This window comes from Macaca nemestrina, chromosome 2 (assembly GCF_043159975.1).
Source record: "Macaca nemestrina isolate mMacNem1 chromosome 2, mMacNem.hap1, whole genome shotgun sequence".
NCBI lineage: Eukaryota > Metazoa > Chordata > Mammalia > Primates > Cercopithecidae > Macaca > Macaca nemestrina.
The window spans coordinates 116,020,106-116,042,172 of NC_092126.1; the positions used below are offsets into that span (position 1 = coordinate 116,020,106).

General features: G+C 58.6%; 2 protein-coding genes across 7 annotated transcripts in view; both read left to right on the forward strand.

The window, feature by feature from the left end:
- The window catches only part of LOC105480548 (nischarin), a 38,775-nt gene extending 37,502 nt beyond the window's left edge, over positions 1–1,273 (forward strand). For both annotated transcript variants that reach the window (XM_011739587.2, XM_011739588.3), the window contains exon 21: positions 87–1,273. In XM_011739587.2, coding sequence (XP_011737889.1) covers positions 87–697 — 611 coding nt within the window. In that variant the 3' untranslated portion in view covers positions 698–1,273. The remainder of the gene's footprint in view (positions 1–86) is intronic.
- Positions 1,274–3,542: 2,269 nt separating this feature from the next.
- The window catches only part of LOC105480550 (stabilin 1), a 30,134-nt gene continuing 11,609 nt past the window's right edge, over positions 3,543–22,067 (forward strand). For 3 of the 5 annotated variants that reach the window (XM_011739592.3, XM_011739594.3, XM_011739595.3), the window contains exons 1-28: positions 3,543–3,711; positions 10,246–10,382; positions 10,715–10,830; positions 11,010–11,095; positions 11,163–11,232; positions 11,636–11,731; positions 12,003–12,113; positions 12,342–12,538; positions 12,772–12,902; positions 13,020–13,147; positions 13,456–13,544; positions 13,743–13,880; positions 14,006–14,146; positions 14,322–14,384; positions 14,671–14,784; positions 14,884–14,937; positions 15,172–15,252; positions 15,694–15,852; positions 16,919–16,981; positions 17,236–17,331; positions 17,577–17,663; positions 18,531–18,642; positions 19,111–19,297; positions 19,383–19,476; positions 19,589–19,747; positions 20,890–20,985; positions 21,583–21,678; positions 21,837–21,884. In XM_011739592.3, coding sequence (XP_011737894.2) covers positions 3,640–3,711; positions 10,246–10,382; positions 10,715–10,830; positions 11,010–11,095; positions 11,163–11,232; positions 11,636–11,731; positions 12,003–12,113; positions 12,342–12,538; positions 12,772–12,902; positions 13,020–13,147; positions 13,456–13,544; positions 13,743–13,880; positions 14,006–14,146; positions 14,322–14,384; positions 14,671–14,784; positions 14,884–14,937; positions 15,172–15,252; positions 15,694–15,852; positions 16,919–16,981; positions 17,236–17,331; positions 17,577–17,663; positions 18,531–18,642; positions 19,111–19,297; positions 19,383–19,476; positions 19,589–19,747; positions 20,890–20,985; positions 21,583–21,678; positions 21,837–21,884 — 3,021 coding nt within the window. In that variant the 5' untranslated portion in view covers positions 3,543–3,639. Of the gene's footprint in view, positions 3,712–10,245; positions 10,383–10,710; positions 10,831–11,009; positions 11,096–11,162; positions 11,233–11,396; positions 11,446–11,635; positions 11,732–12,002; positions 12,114–12,341; positions 12,539–12,771; positions 12,903–13,019; positions 13,148–13,455; positions 13,545–13,742; positions 13,881–14,005; positions 14,147–14,321; positions 14,385–14,670; positions 14,785–14,883; positions 14,938–15,171; positions 15,253–15,693; positions 15,853–16,918; positions 16,982–17,235; positions 17,332–17,576; positions 17,664–18,530; positions 18,643–19,110; positions 19,298–19,382; positions 19,477–19,588; positions 19,748–20,889; positions 20,986–21,582; positions 21,679–21,836; positions 21,885–22,067 lie in introns of those variants that run through there. The other 2 variants (XM_011739593.3, XM_011739597.3) reach the window with 2 other exon arrangements.

Below are 22,067 nucleotides of genomic sequence, written 5' to 3' on the forward strand. Positions count from 1 at the left end.
TCTCTCAGTTGACTTGGGGCCCTTGGTGCTCCCAGCCCCACGAGGGGCCGGTTCCAGGCTACAGCCTTGGTGGCATCTCTCTGCAGGGAAGATGGAGAACTATGAGCTGATCCACTCTAGTCGTGTCAAGTTCACCTACCCCAGTGAGGAGGAGATTGGGGACCTGACGTTCATTGTGGCCCAAAAGATGGCTGAGCCAGAGAAGGCCCCAGCCCTCAGCATCCTGCTGTATGTGCAGGCCTTCCAGGTGGGCATGCCACCCCCTGGGTGCTGCAGGGGCCCCCTGCGCCCCAAGACACTCGTGCTCACCAGCTCTGAGATCTTCCTCCTGGATGAGGACTGTATCCATTACCCGCTGCCCGAGTTTGCCAAAGAACCGCCGCAGAGAGACAGGTACCGGCTGGACGATGGCCGCCGCGTCCGGGACCTGGACCGAGTGCTCATGGGCTACCAGACCTACCCACAGGCCCTCACCCTCGTCTTTGATGATGTGCAAGGTCATGACCTCATGGGCAGTGTCACCCTGGACCACTTTGGGGAGGTGCCAGGTGGCCCAGCTAGAGCCGGCCAGGGCCGTGAAGTCCAGTGGCAGGTGTTTGTCCCCAGTGCCGAGAGCCGAGAGAAGCTCATCTCGCTGCTGGCTCGCCAGTGGGAGGCCCTGTGTGGCCGTGAGCTGCCTGTCGAGCTCACCGGCTAGCCCAGGCCACAGCCAGCCATCACCGCCTGCCGTGTCTAGCCTGGTGCCTACTGGGGCAGGGCAGCAGGCTTTTGTGTTCTCTTAAAATGTTTTCTCCTCCCTTTGGTACCTTAATTTGACTGTCCTCACTGAGAACGTGAACGTGTGTGTGTTGTGTTAATTCTTTCTCATGTTGGGAGTGAGAATGCCGGGCGCCTCCAGGGCTGTCGGTGTGCTGTCAGCCTCCTGCAGGTGGTGCGGCCGTGCACACCTGTGTCGTGTCTGCTGTTGTGGGACTGTTGTTAACACGTGATGCTGTGGGTCTGACTTTCTCTTCTACACGTCCTTTCTTGAAATGTTGAGTCCAGTCCTTTGTTGCTGTTGCTGTCGTTGTGGGCATCTTGCTGCTAATCCTGAGGCTGGTAGCAGAATGCACATTGGAAGCTCCCACCCCATATTGTTCTTCAAAGTGGAGGTCTCCCCTGATCCAGACAAATGGGAGAGCCCGTGGGGGCAGGGGACCTGGAGCTGCCAGCACCAAGTGTGATTCCTGCTGCCTGTATTCTCTATTCCAATAAAGCAGAGTTTGACACCGTTTGCATCTTCTAAATCAAGGGTCATTGGGATCCCAGCAGGGCTTCCCTCTGGGGCATGGTTGCAGGTGGAGAGAGGGTGCCCTGGAGACACAGGAGGGTGAGGGGTTGGGGGAAAGGAAGGAGCAGCCCTCCAGGAACCAGATACTTCTTGGAACATGGGAGGCATGACAGGGCCATGGCCTCTCTGGACAGTGCCATGCTGGGCTGTGGCTAAACCATGAGCCCAGGGCAAACAAGAAGTCTGTGAAACTCCTCAGGGCACCCCTGCCACACCAGCCGCTGCCCCTCTGCCTGAGTGCAGGGCATGCCACCCTCTTCAGGCCGTCCTGCAGGTCTTGTGTGTCAGTCACCCCAGGGCCTAACCCCGCCTGTCTTAACCCCTGTGGAGAGTAGGGGAGGGGCGAGGGGAACAGAGATCCCAGAGTCTGGGATGGCTGGTGGGGGCCGGGGCATCTCACCAAGGTGGCCCTTGAATGGCAGCAGGGGAGGCCTGTGGGGAGGTGGACCCAGGTGGTGGACAGTGGAGGGAGAGGCGCATGCCCATCTGTGTCTGTCTTCATGTCCCTGAAACAGGCTCGTGGGCCCCTCCCTGAGGGTTGCTTCAGGGATCCTGATGAGGTAGGACCTGGGATTTTGGGAGCCAACCCCATGCCACACTCTTCCCCAACTCCATTCCTGCTGCCAGAGTGGGACCCATGAGCCCCGCATAATTCATCCTGGCCCAGCCAGGAGCCTCAGCCCCCAGGACCTTGGGGCCGCTGGGCCAGGCAGGGCTGTGGAGAGGTGGGTGGCGTGGCCAGCCTGGCTCCCAGACCTGCTTCTGCTCCCCAGTTTCCCTTGGTGCCAGCAGGGTGGGGGTCCTGCCTGGAGGACCCTGCACCCCCAGAAAGACTGTGGGTGTGGGGAATGGGGGGAAGGTCTCCCCTTGCAACCCCCATCCCAGCCAGATCTCAGAGGCCTGCCTGAAGGCCCCTCCAAACTGATGGGAGTGGAGGTGTGCTGGGGAGGAGAAAATTTCCCCAACCCGGCCTTTACCGAAGCATTTACAGATGGCCACCGGGCTCTGGCCCACTCCTGTCTCCCCAGCTGTTACACCATCTGCAGTTGGGGGTAGTGACAACTGGAGGCAAGGCCCACCACGTGCAGCCCTGGCACGCAGAGGCCCTCAGCCTGGGCCCACTGCACCTCCCGGGGGTGCTGGCTGTGCAGGCAGCGGTGGCTTCACAGGCAGTAGCCCTGGGATTGGATTTGAAAACTGATTACCTCGGAAAAGCTACCCAGCCCCTCTGAGCCTCAGTTTCCCCACCAGTAACAGAGGGATCATAAAAGTAGCCACCTCCATTCATTTATTCCTTCTGCACATGTGTACTGAGCATCTACCGTACGTACCAGCCAGACAGCGCCTCTACTCTCCCACAGCTAATGTTCCAGGGGAGACAAATGGAACAAGCCAATGTCAGCTGGTGGCCTGTGCTGCCAGGAGGTGAACCAGGTACAGGGCCACCTGCAGGCTGAGACCAGGGAGGCGCTCTGAGGTGGTGGCCCTTGACCTGAGACTGCACTTGTGAGAAGGAGCCAGAGTGTGACAATCTGGGGTAGCAGCACATGACGGGGGAGCTCACTGAAGGAGCATAGAGGCCTGTGCGGCTGGAGCACACCTGGCTGGGGAGAGTCCAGAGAGACCAGCAGGCTGGAGTGGGGTTTGTAGGTGCTGCAGCAAGCTGGCTGAGCATGGGCTGCTGAGTAGGGGGCAGATAGGGAAGGAGGGAGGGTGGATGGGGGTTGGCAGGCGGGACCAGCTGCTTGGGAGTGGCTGGGGCTGATGAGGGGATGCAGGTCTGGTGGGCTAGCAAGGTGCCTGTAGCGAGTCAGAGCCCCATGAGCACCCTGGAGCTGGAAAGATGGAGGCAGGAACAGACAGACCCATTCAGGGGCTGCCCTGCCTTCCGCCGACCAGAACCCCCAGAGTCTCTGGATGAAACACACTGGACTCGCAGGCGGGGGAGTCGCTCACGTGTGCCTTTGGATTTGCTTCAGAACCCCTGATAGAGCCCAGGTCCTGGGGTTCATGTGGCCTGGGCTTCCAGGTTGTGATGCCAGGAGGGTCCCGGCTGGGAAGCCCTGAGCAGGGCTCAGGCCGTCCATGGGGGGTCAGTGGCCAGCACCTTCCCTTCCGCCTGCAGGCTGCTGATACGCAGGAGGAAATCCTGGCGGGTTCCTGTGGGGGTGAGCTGGCGGGGCCTCCGGGCTGCTTTTAAGGCCACTGCCCGCCCCGTCCTGCCTGCCTGTGCTGTGCCTGCCTCCTAGAGCTCATTCCCTACGCCACCAGCTGCCCTGACTCTGTCCTGGACAGTGTGCCCACCAGCCATGGCGGGGCCCCAGGGCCTCCTCCCGCTCTGCCTCCTGGCCTTCTGCCTGGCAGTCTTCATCAGGGGGCAGGTAAGTGTGAGCCAGTTGCAGGGGCACACGGTGTCTGGGCCCTGCCAGCCGGTGGTGGGAACAGGGAGGGACTGGACGTGGAGGGGCATGGGCCTGGGGAGAAACCGCAGCTGGCGCCTTGTCTGGCCTCTGGGCAGGCCTAGGGGCTGGCTATTGTGCCCACCTCCCCAGGCTGAGGTCTGCACCCAGCCACCCAGGGTTCAGGGGTGTGTCAGCCTGCCCTCCTCTGACTATGCTGGGCCAGGGCTCCCCAGCCTGCAGCTGAAGGGTACAGAGGCAGGCCCGTCCCACCCTTCTGGCCCAGACGGAGGCCCAGGTCTTACGCGGCCCTCACCTGGGGGTTGAAGATGTGATCACCTCTAACCCCTGAGGACTTCAGATTCACATGGGGCACGTGTGTGCATGTGTGTGCCTGTGTCCAGCCCCAAGAGTACTGGGAAGCAGAATGAGTCACTCACCCCCAGTGCCCGGGGTTATGAGCAGCTGGCAAGGACACACTTCAGCCTCAGAGCTGCCACAGCCCCGGGCAGGTCCCCTTGAATCCTCACAGCTGTGGGGCAACTCCTTCTGTCCTCATGAGGAAGCCAAAGCCCTAGGATGACGGGGACAGGCCATTCCCACTCTGAAGCCATGTTCCAAACCCCTGCCTGTGATGGCCATCCGTTTGTGCTGGCGAGCAGACAGGGTCCCGGTATGCAGCCATGGCCAGCCCCTCAGTCAGGTCTCAGGCCCCACGGTAGGGGCCTCCGGGAGCTTCTGAAAGAGCCTCCCACCCTGGTGATGGGGGTAGTTTGTCTCCTGTGAGGCCCAGCGTGTCTGCCTCTTGGGGCAGCTACCACCATCCCCATGGCACTGATGGGCAGACCAAGGTCCAGAGAGGGGAGGACTTGCCTAGGATCCCACAGGCACTCCAGCAAGGGACCCAGGCCCCCTGCCACCATCAGGCGCTTTCTCTTGGATGCCTGTGGTCCCTCCGAGAGGCAGCAGGGAGAGTGGCCTCACCAGCTTCAGGACCAGGCCAGGGCTGGGGACAGGAAGATATGAGGCTGAGAAGGTGACAGTGATGGGGGAAGAGCCAAGGGCTCCAGGGCTGTGCTGAGAGCCCTGCAGGTGAGCTCCTGCCCTCCCCTTAACTCAGTTTTGCCCTGTGTACCATGCAAGGGAATTTCAAAGGCCTCCGCCACCTCCTCATGCTCTGGGCAGTGAGGACAGAGGTCAGTGAGGGGCCTCAGATTAGAGTTTTTTTCCTTGTCAGAGACCTATGGCTGTGACTACTCCTTGTGGATGGGGCTGCAGCAGTGCTGGCCACTCTAACACAGCCACCTGGCCTCTATTCCAGCACCCTGCGTAGCTAAGATTCATGGTAAATGCAGTTGGCCCTCTGTATCTGTGCACCCTGTACTTGGGTTCAACCAACCCTGGATTGAAAATATTCAGATGCGGGGCCGGGCGTGGTGGCTCAAGCCTGTAATCCCAGCACTTTGGGAGGCCGATACGGGTGGATCACAAGGTCAGGAGATCGAGACCAGCCTGGCTAACACGGTGAAACCCCGTCTCTACTAAAAAAATACAAAAAACTAGCCGGGCGAGGTGGCGGGCGCCTGTAGTCCCAGCTACTCGGGAGGCTGAGGCAGGAGAATGGCGTAGACCCGGGAGGTGGAGCTTGCAGTGAGCTGAGATCCGGCCACTGCACTCCAGCCTGGGCGACAGAGCAAGACTCCGTCTCAAAAAAAAAAAAAAAAAAAAAAAAAAATATTCAGATGCCAGGCGTGGTGGCTCATGCCTGTAATCCCAACACTTTGGGAGGCCAAGGCAGGCGGATCACAAGGTCAGGAGATCGAGACCACGGCGAAACCCCGTCTCTACTAAAAATACAAAAAATTAGCCAGGCGCAGTGGTGGGCGCCTGTAGTCCCAGCCACTCGGGAGGCTGAGGCAGGAGAATGGCGTGAACCTGGGAGGCGGAGCTTGCAGTGAGCTGAGATCGTGCCACTGCACTCCAGCCTGGGTGACAGAGTGAGACTCCATCTCAAAAAAAAAAAAAAAAAAAAAAAAAAAAGGAAATATTCAGGAAAAAAAGTGGCATATCTACTGAACATGTTCAGACTTTTTTTTTGAGATGGAGTCTCACTCTGTTGCCCAGGTTGGAGGGCAGTAGTTCAATCTCGGCTCACTGCAACCTCTGCCTCCCAGGTTCAGGCGATTCTCCTGCCTCAGCCTCCCAAGTAGCTGGGATTACAGGTGCCCGCCACGACACCCAGGTAATTTTTGAATTTTTGGTAGAGACGGGGTTTCGCCATGTTGGCCAGGCTGGTCTCTAACTCCAGACCTCAGGTAATCCACCTGCCTCAGCCTCCCAAGGTGCTGGGATTACAGGTGTGAGCCACCACACCCAGCCCCATGTTCAGAGTTTTCTATGTACATAGCATTTACATTGTATTCGGTATTATAAGTCATCTAAGGATGACTTAAGGTATACGGGAGGAGGCCGGGCGCGGTGGCTCAAGCCTGTAATCCCAGCACTTTGGGAGGCTGAGGCGGGCGGATCACAAGGTCAGGAGATCGAGACCACAGTGAAACCCCGTCTCTACTAAAAATACAAAAAATTAGCCGGGCGCGGTGGCGGGCGCCTGTAGTCCTAGCTACTCAGGAGGCTGAGGCAGGAGAATGGCGTGAACCCAGGAGGCGGAGCTTGCAGTGAGCCGAGATCGCACCACTGCACTCCAGCCTGGGCAACAGCGTGAGACTCCGTCTCAAAAAAAAAAAAAAAAAAAAAAAGGTATACGGGAGGATGTGCATAGATTATATGTGAATTTGATGCCTTTTTTTTTTTTTTTTTTTTTGAGATGGTGTCTTGCTCTGTCGCCCAGGCTGGAGTGCAGTGGCACAATCTCAGCTCACTGCAACCTCCACCTCCCAGATTCAAGTGATTCTCCTGCCTCAGCCTCCCAACTAGCTGGGATTACAGGCGCATGCCACCACGCCCGGCTAATTTTTGTGTTTTTATTAGAGACGGAGTTTCTCCACATTAGCCAGGCTGGTCTCGAACTCCTGATCTCAGGTGATCTACCCTCTTCGGCCTCCCAAAGTGCTGGGATTACAGATGTGAGCCACCACTCCCAGCCTCAATTCCATTTTATATCAGGGACTTGAGCATCCGTGGATTTTGGTATCTGAGGAGGGTCCTGGAACCAGTCCCCCACAGACACCAAGGAACAACTGTATTAGGAGTGGAAGCTCTGAGGGGAAGGGATGTCCCGGGTCACCTGTTCAGTAAGGGCAGCAACAGGACTGGCGTGCAGATGAATTTGGGCAGCAAGGCAGGAAAGCTTTCCAGGAAGGCCCTTAGCACTTGCCCATTCAGCAGCTTTTCACTGAGGGCACGCGGCTAGGCATGTGCAGTGGAACCTGTGGTGGGAGAGGAGCACGGTCCAGAACCCAGCCCTGCGCCCTCCCTGATCTGACTGAAGGTAGGGGGAAGAAGTTTGGGGTTCCTTCCTCTCTGACAGGGTTTAGATTCTGGGCTCTCAGCCTTAAAAAGTCCCCATGAGCCAGGTCCCAGCTTGGGAGAACTTCATCCACCTTCTCACCAAAGACTTCACACTTCGTGTCTCCTCAACTTCCCCTAGCAGCAGCTCTGTGGGAAGCAGACATTGCAAAATCAGGTCTGCGGGGGGTGTGGGGTGGGGGGAGACAGCACCCGCTCTGGCTCAGTCCCGAGATGCCCCCAGGAAGGAGGGAATCTGACTCAGCACCCAGGCCCTGATCCAGCCTCACTCCACCCAGCTGGACCAACGGCAAGATGTGGGCTCAGACCGCTGATGCTCCTTCCAGACCATGGGGCGGAGGCAGGGCCCCTCGGCTGTGGTCTGGGAGAAGCACTGATGTGGCAGCCAGCTTACCCTTCATCAGCATTTTACACATGTTTACAAACACCCAGGTCCTGTGAGCAAGTGTCCACACCAGGCCCCAAAGCTCCCGCTTCCTTCTGGGCCCTAACTCACCCATCACTCCATCTAGCCCTGACTGTCTCAGAGTGGGACCAGCACAGTCTTACTCAGCCTGAGCCCTTATCCAGAGCTGACCACCATTCTTCCAAGAGCTGGTCCACAGCCAGAATGGTGACGCGCTGGCAGCTTTGCTCAGCTGGCCAGGTGGCTTTGAGGGGAGCCTATCTCCTGCCAAGCCTCTGCCCTGAGCCAGCAGCTGCTCAGCCCTCAAGTTACCCAATTTCCTAGTCTCTCCCTGGCTCAGCAAAGGCGAGCCTCAGGACGGGGAACGAGACCACAACATCCCAGCTCCACCACTCGACACAGGCTGCTCTGAGCAACTTCCCTGTTTGCAGACCGCAGAGGCATGAGCGGAAAAGGCCAAATCACGGTAGCACAGAGGCTCTGGGGCCCTGGCATTTGCCATAATAAAGTGTCAGGGGCACCATTTCTCCTTTTCTCTTGCTTTGAGAAGCCACACATCTGTTAATTATTCCAGGAAAGGGATGTTCTGGGGTCACTCCTTTTGGACCACAGTGTGGTCAGCGTTTTTCAAGATGAGAACATCTCTGCTTCTCCGGGCCGTGCCCTAAGCCTCCCAAACAACTCCCTCCACTCCATGCCCTTCCCTATGCACCTTCCTCCCACTAGAACTGGGAGTTTAGCTTCACGCCTCCTGGGTTCAGTGCTGAAGGTTGCTGGGACTTTGTTGCCGTAGAAGGCTGGTGGACGTCCAGGAGCTATGGCAGGCCAGTGAATGGGACTCCAGGCCTGGGACTTTTGTCAGCATCCTTGTGCCCATGCCGTGGTGGCAGGCTGGACTCCTCACATCTTTCATGCCCCACCCAGTTGCTGAGACCTTCTCCCAATTCATCTCACCACCCCAAGCCCTCTCAAATATCTCCCAATCCATTTCCACCATCCCTGCCTTGGCCCAAGCCACCTGCAGGTGATGATGGCCTCTTTCCCACCTACGCCTGCCCCCACGACTCTATTCCCCAGGCAGTAGCCAGAGGGCCAATTTAAAACAAACTGGCCAGGCACAGTGGCACATGCCTGTAGTCCCAGCTACTTGGGAGGCTGAGGCAGGAGAATCGCCTGAGCCCAGGAGTTCAAGATTACAGTGAACTATGGTCACACCACTACACTCCAGCCAGGGCAACAGAGCGAGACCCTTTCTCAAAGACAAACAAAAAACCATAAACTGGCCGGGCGCGGTGGCTCAAGCCTGTAATCCCAGCACTTTGGGAGGCCGAGACGGGCAGATCACGAGGTCAGGAGTTCGAGACCATCCTGGCTAACACGGTGAAACCCCGTCTCTACTAAATAATAATACAAAAAACTAGCTGGGCGAGGTGGCAGGCGCCTGTAGTCCCGGCTACTCGGGAGGCTGAGGCAGGAGAATGGCGTAAAAACCCGGGAGGCGGAGCTTGCAGTGAGCTGAGATCTGGCCACTGCACTCCACCCTGGGCGACACAGCGGGATTCTGTCTCAAAAAAAAAAAAACAAAAAACAAAAAACAAACAAAAAAAAAACCATAAACTGGGTCATGGGGCTGCCCTGGACTCTGCCTCACCTAGGCAACCTGGCGTGCAGGTTTACGGAGCTCCTGCCTGCCAGCTGCCAGCCCCTCTCCAGCCTCCCCTCAGGCCACTGCCTGCCTTGTCACACGTTTGTTTTCACTTCTTTCTGCTCCCGGCCTTTGCTTCTGCTGTCCCCTAGGCCAGGAGCACTGTCCTTTACCAACTCTCATGCATCCTTCAGGTCCCAAGTCAATGATCACCTCCCTCAGGAAGCCACCTGGGGCCCTAGCCAGGATGCCCTGGGTTTCCTTAGAGGCTGGCATGGCCCATTGTCCCCTGGGACTGCCCAGCCCAAACACATGCAGACCAGAGCCCCTGCACACAGCTGTTCATGTGAGGCCAGCCTCTCAGGGCCGGGGCCCTTAGTCTCTGACCTCTGGGCGGCGGAGAAAACCCTTGCGCTTGGTTAGAGAGGGTCATTTGGTAGCAACGTGGGAAAGTGCTCAGAGCAGAGTGGTGGCTGGAGGTCCAGCCCCACGGTGCATGGCTGGAGCCGGCATCGTGCCTGTGCCTATGAGTTGAGGATAGAGTTACCATGTCCTTCCAAGACAGCATCAGCTCTGTCATTTATTGTTTCTTTATCTTTAAACAAAAGGTAAAAGTGAGCACTAGGCTGGGAGTCCAGGTTCTAGTCCCTCGTTCACACCCTGTTCCTGGATGAGACGGGGCAATGGCCATGTTCTGGGCTTCAGTTTCCTCACCTGAAATGGGCTGGGGGAACAATGTGGCTAGATTCTCTAGTGTCAGAGGCTGTGGACTCAGAGCCTTCTGGGCCAGGCACAAAAGGACTCGCTATGACACTAACAACTTGTAACAGACAGCTTTCACAGGGCTTTCCCATCAGCACTGCGTTCCCACTGAGCAGATGGGAGGTGGTGGCTGGAGGAGTGTAAGGCCTTATTGAGGACAGGGTCGGGCTGGGTGTGGGGTCCAGGCCCTGACCACACCTTGCCTGTGGCCCAGGTGCTGTTCAAAGGCTGTGATGTGAAAACCACGTTTGTCACTCATGTACCCTGCACCTCGTGCGCAGCCATCAAGAAGCAGACGTGTCCCTCAGGCTGGCTTCGGGAGCTCCCGGATCAGATAACCCAGGACTGCCGGTGCGGGCCACCCCATCCTTGCCTGTGTCCAAGAGCGTCCTGTGGGGTGGCAGGGACTGGGGGAGCTTGACAGGCCCACAAAATGAGGAGAAGCGCTCACTTATCTATGCCCCTGTGGCCGCTCCTGGGTGGCAGAGACAGGCGGGGAGGAAGGGGTAAAGGCAAGGGGCAGGAGGGGTTTATGGGGCACCTGCTATGTGCTAGGCCCTGTGCTCATCTGGGCCAGTCAGAGCAGGGAGGTGGGTGGGGGCCCCAGAAGCCAATGTGGGGAGGCTGGGTGGGGGCTGTGCGTGGGAGCCTTTTCCGTCACCCTGCCCACCCTCTGCCCCCAGCTACGAAGTACAGCTGGGGGGCTCTATGGTGTCCATGAGCGGCTGCAGACGGAAGTGCCGGAAGCAAGTGGTGCAGAAGGCCTGCTGCCCTGGCTACTGGGGCTCCCGGTGCTATGGTATGGGAGAAAGTGGGATCCCGCCTCGCTCCTCACACCCAGCCCCAGCTCTCCAAGGCTCGGCCCCCTCGCTCTTGCTGCCCTGGGGGAAGGGCCAAGTCTGGGGTTGGCCAGAGCTGCTGGGGTCAGGGTAAGCGGAGGGTTCTGGGCATAAAGCTGAGTTCTGTGGGGGTTCACAGAATGCCCTGGGGGCGCTGAGACCCCATGCAATGGCCACGGGACCTGCTTGGATGGCATGGACAGGAATGGGACCTGCGTATGCCAGGTAAGGGCTGGCCAGGGTAGGGTGGAGGCTCAGAGGGGCCACGCTGACTTGGTGCATCCACCACCAGGAAAACTTCCGCGGCTCAGCCTGCCAGGAGTGCCAAGACCCCAACCGGTTTGGACCTGACTGCCAATCGGGTGAGTGCTTACAAGGCAAGAGGGCAGGGCCAGTGTCCACCTGGGGGCCCACGCAGATGCAGTCCCTACAACCAGCTCCCATCTGTCACTTCAGCCTCTGTCCCAGCCCCTCAGATGTGCACATCCCTTTCAGGAACATGTGCTTTGTTTTGTCACACCTCCAGCCCTTTGCACATGCTACTCCCCTGAGAAGCCTTCTCCAGGAAGCCCTCGGTGAGCCCCAGGCCGGGTCAGTGCCTTCTGTGGGCTCCCACCACCCCTGCGTTCCTGCATCACCGCTCTGTACTCTTAAGGTTGTACCTGCCCGAGCTGAGTTCTAAAAATACAGAGAGCAGGGACCCGACGTCCCAGTGTGTGCCTAGGAGAGGCTGGGGTCCCATCTGTCTCTGTGCATCCCTCCCAGTGTGCAGCTGTGTGCACGGCATGTGCAACCGTGGGCCACGTGGGGATGGAAGCTGCCTGTGCTTTGCTGGATACACTGGCCCCCACTGTGATCAAGGTGAGCAGTGCCACTGGGACAGCCTAGGGCAGCAGGTCCCTGTGGCCAGAGCAAAAGAGGCCGACTGGGTGAGGATGGGGCCTGAACCTCAGCAGGACCTCTGCCTGGAGCCTAGTTGGGGAAGGGGTGTCATCTGAGACCTCCACTGTCCAGAGGCCCAGCAAGGGCAGGGCCCTGCTCTGAGTCACAGAGAACAGGCAGGGCCCCTTTGCCCCTGTGTTCCTCCCCAGCCTGGACTTGGGCTCATCCGTGCTCTCCCCACTCTGCTCAGAGCTGCCCATCTGCCAGGAGCTGCGCTGTCCCCAAAACACCCAGTGCTCCGCAGAGGCCCCCAGCTGCAAGTGCCTGCCCGGCTACACGCAGCAGGGCAGTGAATGCCGAGGTGAGCCTGGACTCAGAGGCCAGGGACTTCAGCTCAGGGTGGGCAGGGGCTGGGAAAGCATCCTTTAACCTAGCAAGTGCAACGTACAGGAGGGAGAGCCATCCCTAAGGGGAGCCTATTCTCAAGGCCTAGGTCAACCTGTTGGCCCCGGCCTTCCTGGTGAAAGCTGTGGCAGAGACAGGGCTCCTGGGTGCTTGGCTCACTTGGGCGCTCTCTCTGCCCTGGCAGTCCCCAACCCCTGCTGGCCATCACCCTGTTCACCGCTGGCCCTGTGCTCGGTGAGCCCCAAGGGGCAGGCTCAGTGTCACTGCTCTGAGAACTACCATGGCGATGGGATAGTGTGTCTGCCCAAGGACCCATGCACTGACAACCTTGGTGGCTGCCCCAGCAACTCTACCTTGTGTGTGTACCAGAAGCCAGGCCAGGTGAGCCAGGGTCCCAGGCCAGAACCGCCCCCACAGTGCACCCGCTCACACTGGCTGTGGGACCCTGGGCAAGTCACAGGCCTTCTTGTAGCCTTGGTTTCCCCATTTGTAAAATGGGGAGAGAATAATGGTCCTCTTTGGGGAGGGGCTGAGCAGGGCTCTGTGGGTAGGGCAGACACCAGTGGTTCTTGGGGTTGGACATGATGTTCCCCTCCCACCCTGTCGGGGGCCAGGCCTTCTGCACCTGCCGGCCAGGCCTGGTCAGCATCAACAGCAATGCTTCTGCGGGCTGCTTCGCCTTCTGCTCCCCCTTCTCCTGTGACCGGTCTGCCACCTGCCAGGTGACCGCTGATGGGAAGACCAGGTAAGCACAGGGGCCTTGGAGCAGAGACAGTAGGTTGGGCAAGCATACCCGCTTTGAGGATGCATCGGGTGCGGGGGCTGCAGCCTCCACCCTGACAGGCTCTCCCTGGGCCCCCAGCTGTGTGTGCAGGGAGAGCGAGGTGGGGGATGGGCGTGCCTGCTACGGACACCTGCTCCACGAGGTGCAGAAGGCTACTCAGACAGGCCGGGTGTTCCTGCAGCTGAGGGTCGCCGTGGCCATGATGGGTGTGTGACCCCCACTGCTTGCCCATGACCCCACCCCTCACCCACAGCACAGCTGGCAGGGAGGGAGGGGCTGCCTCTGCAGATTCTGGTTTCTCTGCCCCAGAGCTGTGGGAACAAACAGCGAACTGTGGGGGGTGCACGCAGGGGGTGGGAGCTACTCTTCAACCTCGAGGCCCCCATCTATCCTAAATCTAGGCTGAATACCCCCACCCCAACTCCCTCACACCAGGACTGATGCCCGAGGGTCTCCTGAGACCCCCCGGGTCTCCCCAACTCCCTTCTGATACTCCCTCGCCCTACCCCCCCAGACCAAGGCTGCCGGGAGATCCTCACCACAGCAGGCCCATTCACCGTGCTGGTGCCATCCATCTCCTCCTTCTCCTCCAGGACCATGAACGTAAGCCCCTCCCCATGGTGGAGCTGGCCACCGGCCCTCACCTCCTCCCCTGGATGCCGCCACAGTCTCCAGGGCCTGAGAACCTGGAAGGCGTCAGGGCCTGGGAGGCATCCTGTCCCCTCCATTGCTTGGGCAAGGGTGGCGTGAAGAAGACGGCCCTCCCCACCGCTCACTTGGCTCCCTGCCTTGTATGTGCAGGCATCCCTTGCCCAGCAGCTCTGCAGACAGCACATCATCGCAGGGCAGCACATCCTGGAGGACACAAGGACCCAACAAACACGAAAGTGGTGGACGCTGGCCGGGCAGGAGATAACCGTCACCTTCAACCAATTCACGGTGAGGGAGAAGCCTCAGCCTGGGAACAAGAGGAGTCACAGCCTGGCAAGGGTGTGCAGGTGGGAGGGAGCCTCAGGACAGGGGGCTGGCATATGGGATCTGGCCAGATCTCTGTGTCTCACCAGAAATACTCCTACAAGTACAAAGACCAGCCCCAGCAGACGTTCAACATCTACAAGGCCAACAACATAGCAGCCAATGGCGTCTTCCACGTGGTCACTGGCCTGCGGTGGCAGCCCCCCTCTGGGACCCCAGGGGATCCCAAGGTGAGCCAGCGTCCTCCCTTCCCCTCCCCTGTGATGCTGGCTGGCCTCAGACCCCTGCAGAGAGCAGTGAGTGGGCAGGAGCCATTCTGCTCAGGGCTGGAGCGTAGCTTCTCCCCCAGGGCTGAAGCAGCCTCACCCCCTTCCCTGGGGCCCTCACACTCATCCCTCCTTACAGAGAACTATTGGTCAGATCCTCGCCTCTACCGAGGCCTTCAGCCGCTTTGAAACCATCCTGGAGGTAAGCTCAGGGGAGGGGCCCTAGCTCATGTGGGCTTCTGGGCTTCTGGGCCAGGACTCATTATCCCAGATTCTGCCCCACAGTGACCTGGGGTTCTGAAGTAGCGTGGCCTCTGCCCATGCCCCCATCCTCAAGCCTGAGGTTCTGTGGTAGCACAGACCCATTGCCCATGTCTCCTACTTACTCAGTGGGAGTTTCCTGCAGGCCAAAGGTGGCAGGGCCCAGGCAGGACTCAGAGGTGGAGGCTGGCCATGCAGCCCCCTGAGCCTCCCTTGCACCGCCACAGAACTGTGGGCTGCCTTCCATCCTGGACGGACCTGGGCCCTTCACAGTCTTTGCCCCAAGCAATGAGGCTGTGGACAGCTTGCGTGACGGCCGCCTGATCTACCTCTTCACAGCGGTAAGCTCAGCGGGAGAAGGGGCTGCAGGTATGGGGGCACCAGGACCTCCACACTCCCCCACAGGTCCTCCAGGAGCCAAACCCTCTCTCCCCTGCCAGGGTCTCTCTAAACTGCAGGAGTTGGTGCGGTACCATATCTACAACCATGGCCAGGTGCAAGGTCTTTTCTCTGGGGGGTGGCCAGCTTGCACCCAGTAGGGCTGCTTGCAGGTTCTGGACTTCCCCTAGGCCCCATCTCTTCTCCATCTCCCCTCCCTTCGCATCTGTTCTGCTATAGCACAGAGCCTGGGGACCAAGGCAGTGGCTTTGAGCCTCCTGGGCAGGACTGGGCATGGCCCCAAGGTGTGGCCAGAGCCCAGCCTAAAGCCACACTGTCCCTCGCCCCAGCTGACTGTTGAGAAGCTCATCTCCAAAGGTCGGATCCTCACCATGGCGAACCAGGTCCTGGCTGTGAACATCTCTGAGGAGGTGAGGTGCATGGACACCTGGGCGGATGGTGTGACTGGTAGTGACCAGCTGCCCACTTGGCCTCTGAGCCTTGTGTGCTCCGAGTCCCGTGGTGGGCAGGATACTGCTAGGCCCTGGTGGGGTCATGGGGAAGGAAGCAGGCAGAGATCAAATTCCTTTGCTGGAGCCCAATGAGGGTTAAGGGGGAGTACTCCAAAGAGGAGCATGGAGCACACAGTAGGGCTGCCCCATGTGGCAGAAGCCATGTGAGTAAGGGTCCGGAGGCTGGAGCAGTGTAGTTGGCCAGAGCTGAGGGAGAGGCGGCTGGCATGGCAGGCGGGAACTTCAGCATCTCACTGAGCTGCCTGTCTGCTCTAACTGGGCTGCAGGGGTGGAGGCGGGCAGCCCCACTGGGCCGAGGTCAGCCAGGCTGGGGGTTGGCACGGTGGGTCTCTGCCGCAGGGGCGCATCCTGCTGGGACCCGAGGGAGTCCCACTGCAGAGGGTAGATGTGCTGGCCGCCAATGGCGTGATCCACATGCTGGACGGCATCCTGCTGCCCCCAACCATCCTGCCCATCCTGCCCAAGCACTGCAGCGAGGAGCAGCACAAGATCGTGGCGGTGAGCCTCGCCTGCACAGCCAGGACCCTGCTCACTAACCCTCATCAGCGCTGGAGCAGCGATCCTTTTCCCAGGGAGAGGTTGACGCCAGCTCTGAGGCCCTGTGGGAGACTCCCAAGGACCCACCTGTGCTTCCCCCACACTCACCCTCACCAGGACTATGATTCCATCTTTGAGATTTTTTTTTTTTTTGAAGTAGGGTCTTGCTCTGTTGCCTAGGCTGGAGTGCAGTGGCACAATCCCAAATCACTGTGGCCTCCGCCTCCCGGGTTCAAGCGATTCTCCTGCCTCAGTCTTCTGAGCAGCTGGGATTACAGGCACTCACCATGCCTGGCTAATTTTTGTATTTTTAGCAGAGATGAGGTTTCACCATGTTGGTCAGGCTGGTCTCGAACCTCTGACCTCAGGTGATCCTCCCACCTTGGCCTCCCAAAGTGCTGGGATTACAGGTGTAAGCCACTGTGCCTGGCCTGAGATAACTCTTGCATCCTCCACCACTTCATCCCCTTTCACTCACTCTGTGCCTGCCTCTGGCCTCTCTGCTGTTTTCCAGAGACTCTAGCTCTGCCCAGCTCAGGGCCTCTGCCGCTGCTCTCCCCTGCCTGGAACACCAGTGCTGGGCTTCCTGTGGTTGGCTTTTCTCTTTTTTTTTTTTTTTTTTGAGACGGAGTCTCGCTCTGTCGCCCAGGCTGGAGTGCAGTAGACGGATCTCAGCTCACTGCAAGCTCCGCCTCCTGGGTTTACGCCATTCTCCTGCCTCAGCCTCTGGAGTAGCTGGGACTACAGGCACCCGCCACCTCGCCTGGCTAGTTTTTTTTTTTTGTATTTTTTTTTTAGTAGAGACGGGGGTTTCACGGTGTTAGCCAGGATGGTCTCGATCTCCTGACCTCGTGATCCGCCCGTCTCGGCCTCCCAAAGTGCTGGGATTACAGGCTTGAGCCATCGCGCCCGGCCGTGGTTGGCTTTTCTCATCCCCTAATCCCCACTCAATGTTCCCTTCTCTGGGTTTGCTGAGTAAATAAACGATGACTAACCCCTCTCCCCATCCCGCCCCTGCCCTACCCAGGGCTCCTGTGTGGACTGCCAAGCCCTGAACACCAGCATGTGTCCCCACAACAGTGTGAAACTGGTGAGCACCCCTTGGCCCAGCCCTCAGGGCCTCCTGACTGCCTGTTGAGGTTTCTGCTCTGGGTCACAGGGGTGGGTTGGGGAAGCAGAGGCTGGGAGGCTAGATCCGAGCTGGAGGTTCAGTGCTTCACAGCTCCACCGGACCAGGGTGGGAGTTCTGGACCCAAGGGGCAGAGGTCCCTTGACCAGGGCTGCCTAGCAAAGGGGCTGACCCAGAACCCACACCCGCTGACTGGCTTTGCACGGCCCACCCAGGACATCTTCCCCAAGGAGTGTGTCTACATCCATGACCCAACTGGGCTCAATGTGCTAAAGAAGGGCTGTGCCAGTTACTGCAACCAAACCGTCACGGTGAGCATGGGCATGGGTGCCCTCTCCCAGGTCACCTAGGCACCTGTTGCTCCTTGGGGGCCCCCACACTGGGGCTGAGTGGGCTACCTTCCTCAGAGGATGCACTGCAGCCTAACAGTGGAAAAGGGTCCCAGAGAAACCTTATCTACTCCCTCACTCTGGAGATGGGACCAGGGAGCAGAGGCAGCCTGGGCAGGGAGGGCATGGCCCCAGATGGTCTCTTGGACCTGCTCTGTCTCTTATAGGAACAAGGCTGCTGCAAAGGTTTTTTCGGGCCTGACTGCACACAGTGTCCTGGGGGCTTCTCCAACCCCTGCTATGGCAAAGGCAATGTGAGTCCCGTCCTCTCCTGGGGTGAGGTATGGGGAAGACAGGGACTCCTTCACCGGTTGGCCAGTGACTGGCTGTGTGTCTGGGCCAAGCCTGCCACTCTCTGGCCTTGGGGTCCTCACATCCAGGCAATGGAAAGTTGGATCAAATTATTTCTTGTATTTTAATTAAAAATAATTAGAGAGGCCCGGTGCAATGGCTCACACCTGTAATCCTAGCACATTGGGAGGCTGAGGCGAGCGGATCACTTGAGGTCAAGAGTTCAAGACCAGCCTAGTCAACATGGCAAAACCCTGTCTCTACTAAAAATACAAAAATTAGCCTGGTGTCATGGCACACATCTGCAATCCCAGCTACTCAGGAGGCTGAGGCAAGAAAATCACTTGAACCTGGGAGGTGGAGGTTGCAGTGAGCCAAGATCGCCCCACTGCACTCCAGCCTGGGCAACAGAGTGAGATTCCATCTCAAAATAATAATAATAATAATAATAATAATAACAACAACAACAACAACAATAGATAAGATAGATTTTCTTTGGCATTTATTTCCAAAAAGGCTACTTGGCAGTAGTTTTCTTTTGTGTTCTGTTTTTACCACTTTGTAACATCAGGGTTACTTTAGCACCTGGCTATAGAACACAGGAGTTATGTGTTTCTGAATTGAGCAAATGTCACTTATAAAACCTCCAGGGCCAGGTGCCTTTTAGGGGATAGGTCTTTGGTGGCATCAGTGATTTTGAAGATCCCTTCCAGGATGAGCTCTCATGGGTAGCAAGAGCTCAGAGCCAGCCCATGAAAGGAGGGGGTGTTGGGAGAAGGGATGTAGAGTCCCTTTCCCATGACTGATCCTGCCTCCTGCTCACTCTTTAGTGCAGTGATGGGATCCAGGGCAACGGGGCCTGCCTCTGCTTCCCAGACTACAAGGGCATCGCCTGCCACATCTGCTCCAACCCAAACAAGCATGGAGATCAGTGCCAGGAAGGTGGGTGGTCCTGGCTCAGGCCATCTCCTAGGGAGAAAAAAGGTCTGGTTAGAAACGGGTCTGGGGGCTCTCAAGAAGGGAAATGAAGCCCCAGGAGGAGGGATGAAAGCCAGGGGGGAGTGGAGGAAGATTTGAGAACAGAAAGGAGATGCTGTCTGCTTCACCCATGCCAGGAAAGGAACTGTGGCTTAATTTAAAATATGTGGGACTTAGGCCAGACACACTGAAGAACTTCCTGATGGTGGTGTTGGGATCAGGACAACTAGAATGGGATAATTGAAAGCTCAGAATGCCCCCCTCACATTTCATCTGCCTGCCCATTGAGTCTGAGATAACCTCTGATTTTTCCTCCCTGAAATCAATTCTGTACTGGCTGCCCCACTCCCTATATCCCCCAAATCCATCCTGGCTCCCGGCCAGCCCTGCCTCCTGCTTCTCAGTTTCCCTGCTCCCATCTACTCCCTACAGACTGCGGCTGTGTCCACGGTCTCTGCGACAACCGCCCAGGCAGTGGGGGGGTGTGCCAGCAGGGCACGTGTGCCCCCGGCTTCAGTGGCCGGTTCTGCAACGAGTCCATGGGGGACTGTGGGCCCACAGGGCTGGCCCAGCACTGCCACCTGCATGCCCGCTGTGTTAGCCAGGAGGGTGTTGCCAGGTGAGGACTCACATCTTCTGTCTGCTCCACCTGTGACCTTTCGCACCTGAGGCTCACTGGAGCCCCCTCCTTCACCCACCCCCAGATGTCGCTGTCTTGATGGCTTTGAGGGTGATGGCTTCTCCTGCACACCCAGCAACCCCTGCTCCCACCCGGACCGCGGCGGCTGCTCAGAGAATGTCAGTCCCCTTGCTCCTTCCCTGGAGTTCTGACCCAGAGGCAGGAGGTGGGATGCCCTAGCCCTCTGCCTACATTCCTGTGTCCCTGAGTTATCTGTCCTGGCTCTCACAGGCTGAGTGTGTCCCTGGGTCCCTGGGCACCCACCACTGCACATGCCACAAAGGCTGGAGTGGGGATGGCCGCGTCTGTGTGGCTATTGATGAGTGTGAACTGGACGTGAGAGGTGGCTGCCACGCCGATGCCCTCTGCAGCTACGTGGGCCCCGGGCAGGTGAGGTGCAGCAGAGAAGGGGCGGGAGCCTTGGCTCTGGGGGACTCTCTCCCTGCCCCATCTGACTCCCGGAATGCAGAGTCAGGTGCTCAGGGTCTGGAACCTCAGGTGCAGATGAGAACCCAGTGCTGACATGCTGAGTAGTGGCATCTGGAATTCACTCCTTCATCCATCCGCTCATTACTTTCCCAGGTGTTATCAGGCACTTGTTCCATGCTAGTCCCTGTTCTAGACATAGGGAATACGACACTGAGCAAAGCAGGAAGAGCCCCTGCCCATGGGAGTGACCTCCCCAAAACTTTAGCCTCATGGAAATCCAGCCCCAGAACTTTGCAGTGTCTGAATCTAGTCACCGGAGCTCAGAACCTGGAGCCTTCCATGCGGAGCATTTTGGGACTGGTGAACCAGTGTTCAGACAGGCATTGAAGACTGTCTAACGTGCCAAGTGGGAGGCCAGGCCTGGCTGGTCAGGGTCAGCCTCTGCATGGCCAGGCCTGTGGGGCTCCCTGTCCTCCCAACTCCAAGGTGGCCTCTGGGCACCAGCACGTGGGGCCTTAGCAGTAAGAACTGACAGGTGTAACAGCTGGAGCTCCAAACCCCATTAGGGCCTTAATTCAGAACAGAGGTGTTGAATGCGCCAGTGAGATGCCCCCAACGGGCAAACAAGGGCACCTAAGATCTGAGGGGTCTCACTGGTCACTCACCTGCAATGTACACAAGCCCAGGGGCACTGGCATTTGGTTGGGGGACCAGAGCAGCTGAGTAGAGTGGCAGGGGTGGAGGTGGGATCTGAGCCACTATCCTGGGGCCAGCCTTGGCAGATGCCTACCCACTTGCCACAAACTGTTAGCCTCAATGGCCCTGGCAGGGTCCCAGGCTCCAAGTGTAGGGGCACCAAGTGTCCACAGACGCTTCTCTGCCAATACTCTCACCTCCGTGGACTCATCCTGAGAGCCAGTCTCCCCTTAGGGCCTCTGTCTCCCCAACTGGAGCACAGATCTCCGAGAGTAGGGCTGGGAGAAGTTCCTCTGGGCTCTGGACAGGCCTCCCCGGGGGCAGTGCCCAGAGAGAGCCAAGTAATGGAGGAAGAAAGGGTTGGATTCTCATCATGAGACAAGGCCGTCTGTTCCTAACCTCTCCAGAGCCGATGCACCTGCAAGCTGGGCTTTGCCGGGGACGGCTACCAGTGCAGCCCCATCGACCCCTGCCGGGCAGGCAATGGTGGCTGCCACGGCCTGGTAAGGGAGTGCAAGGCTCAGAGCCCTGGGGAGGCTTTCTGGGGTGGGCCTAGGCTGCAGCTCTCTCCCTCCCTCCCCATCTCTGGGTGTCTCTCTGTATACTGTCAGGATTAAGATCTTTCTAAACTTCAAATCCAACCATGTCACTCCTGTCCCACTTCACCTGCCCCTGCCCAGCCTCCTCTCTCTGTTCCACTCCTGCCCCGCTTCCATTGTCCTTGGCTGCGCTGAGCTCCTCGCTGTCCCCTGCCCTTGCTCCACCCTACCACACCCCTGCCTCTGCGAGCTGCACCTGGGCCTGGCTAGCTCCTTCTGCTCTCAGCTCTGGCTCCAGAGGATGCAGGGCCTCCTGGGTGCTCCCGCAGCCCTGAGCTCCTTCGTATCCACCTGGCGTGGGTAATGCTCATGTCAAATGCCCAGTAATCCTGGGGAGCAGGGCTAGGCACACCGAAGGAGTGCCACCAACACAGACTGGGTGGCTGCAGAGCAAGGGGCAGGGGCTGGGGCTGGGTGGCTGGACAGGCAGAGAGATGGGGGAGGGAAGGACCCAGCTGCCATCTGGGTCTGAATGGAGGCCCTTTCTCACTCCCACCCCAGGCTACCTGCCGGGCAGTGGGGGGAGGTCAGCGGGTCTGCACGTGCCCCCCTGGCTTTGGGGGTGATGGCTTCAGCTGTTATGGAGACATCTTCCGGGTAAGGGGTGCTCAGACTCGTTTTCTGTCTTCCCTGTGCTTGGGGAGGAGCCCTCTCCGGCACCTCAGGTGGGAAAGGGGCACTGCTCAGGATCCGTGGTGGGGAAGGGCTTGAATTTGCCCTTGGTCCTGTGACCTCAGCCTTTTCCCTTCCCTTAGGAGCTGGAGGCAAATGCCCACTTCTCCATCTTCTACCAGTGGTTTAAGGTAGGACAGGGCAGAATGCTGGGGTTGAGGGTTTAAATCCAGGAGGCCTGCCTGGATGGAGGGGTGCCATATAACATCTCCCAGAGTGGGAGGTTGGGGGCAGGCCTGGAGCCTAGAGCAGGGAATCTGAAGATGATGGCTGCTTTCCTCACTCCTCCTGCCCCTACTCGCGGTGTGCATGCA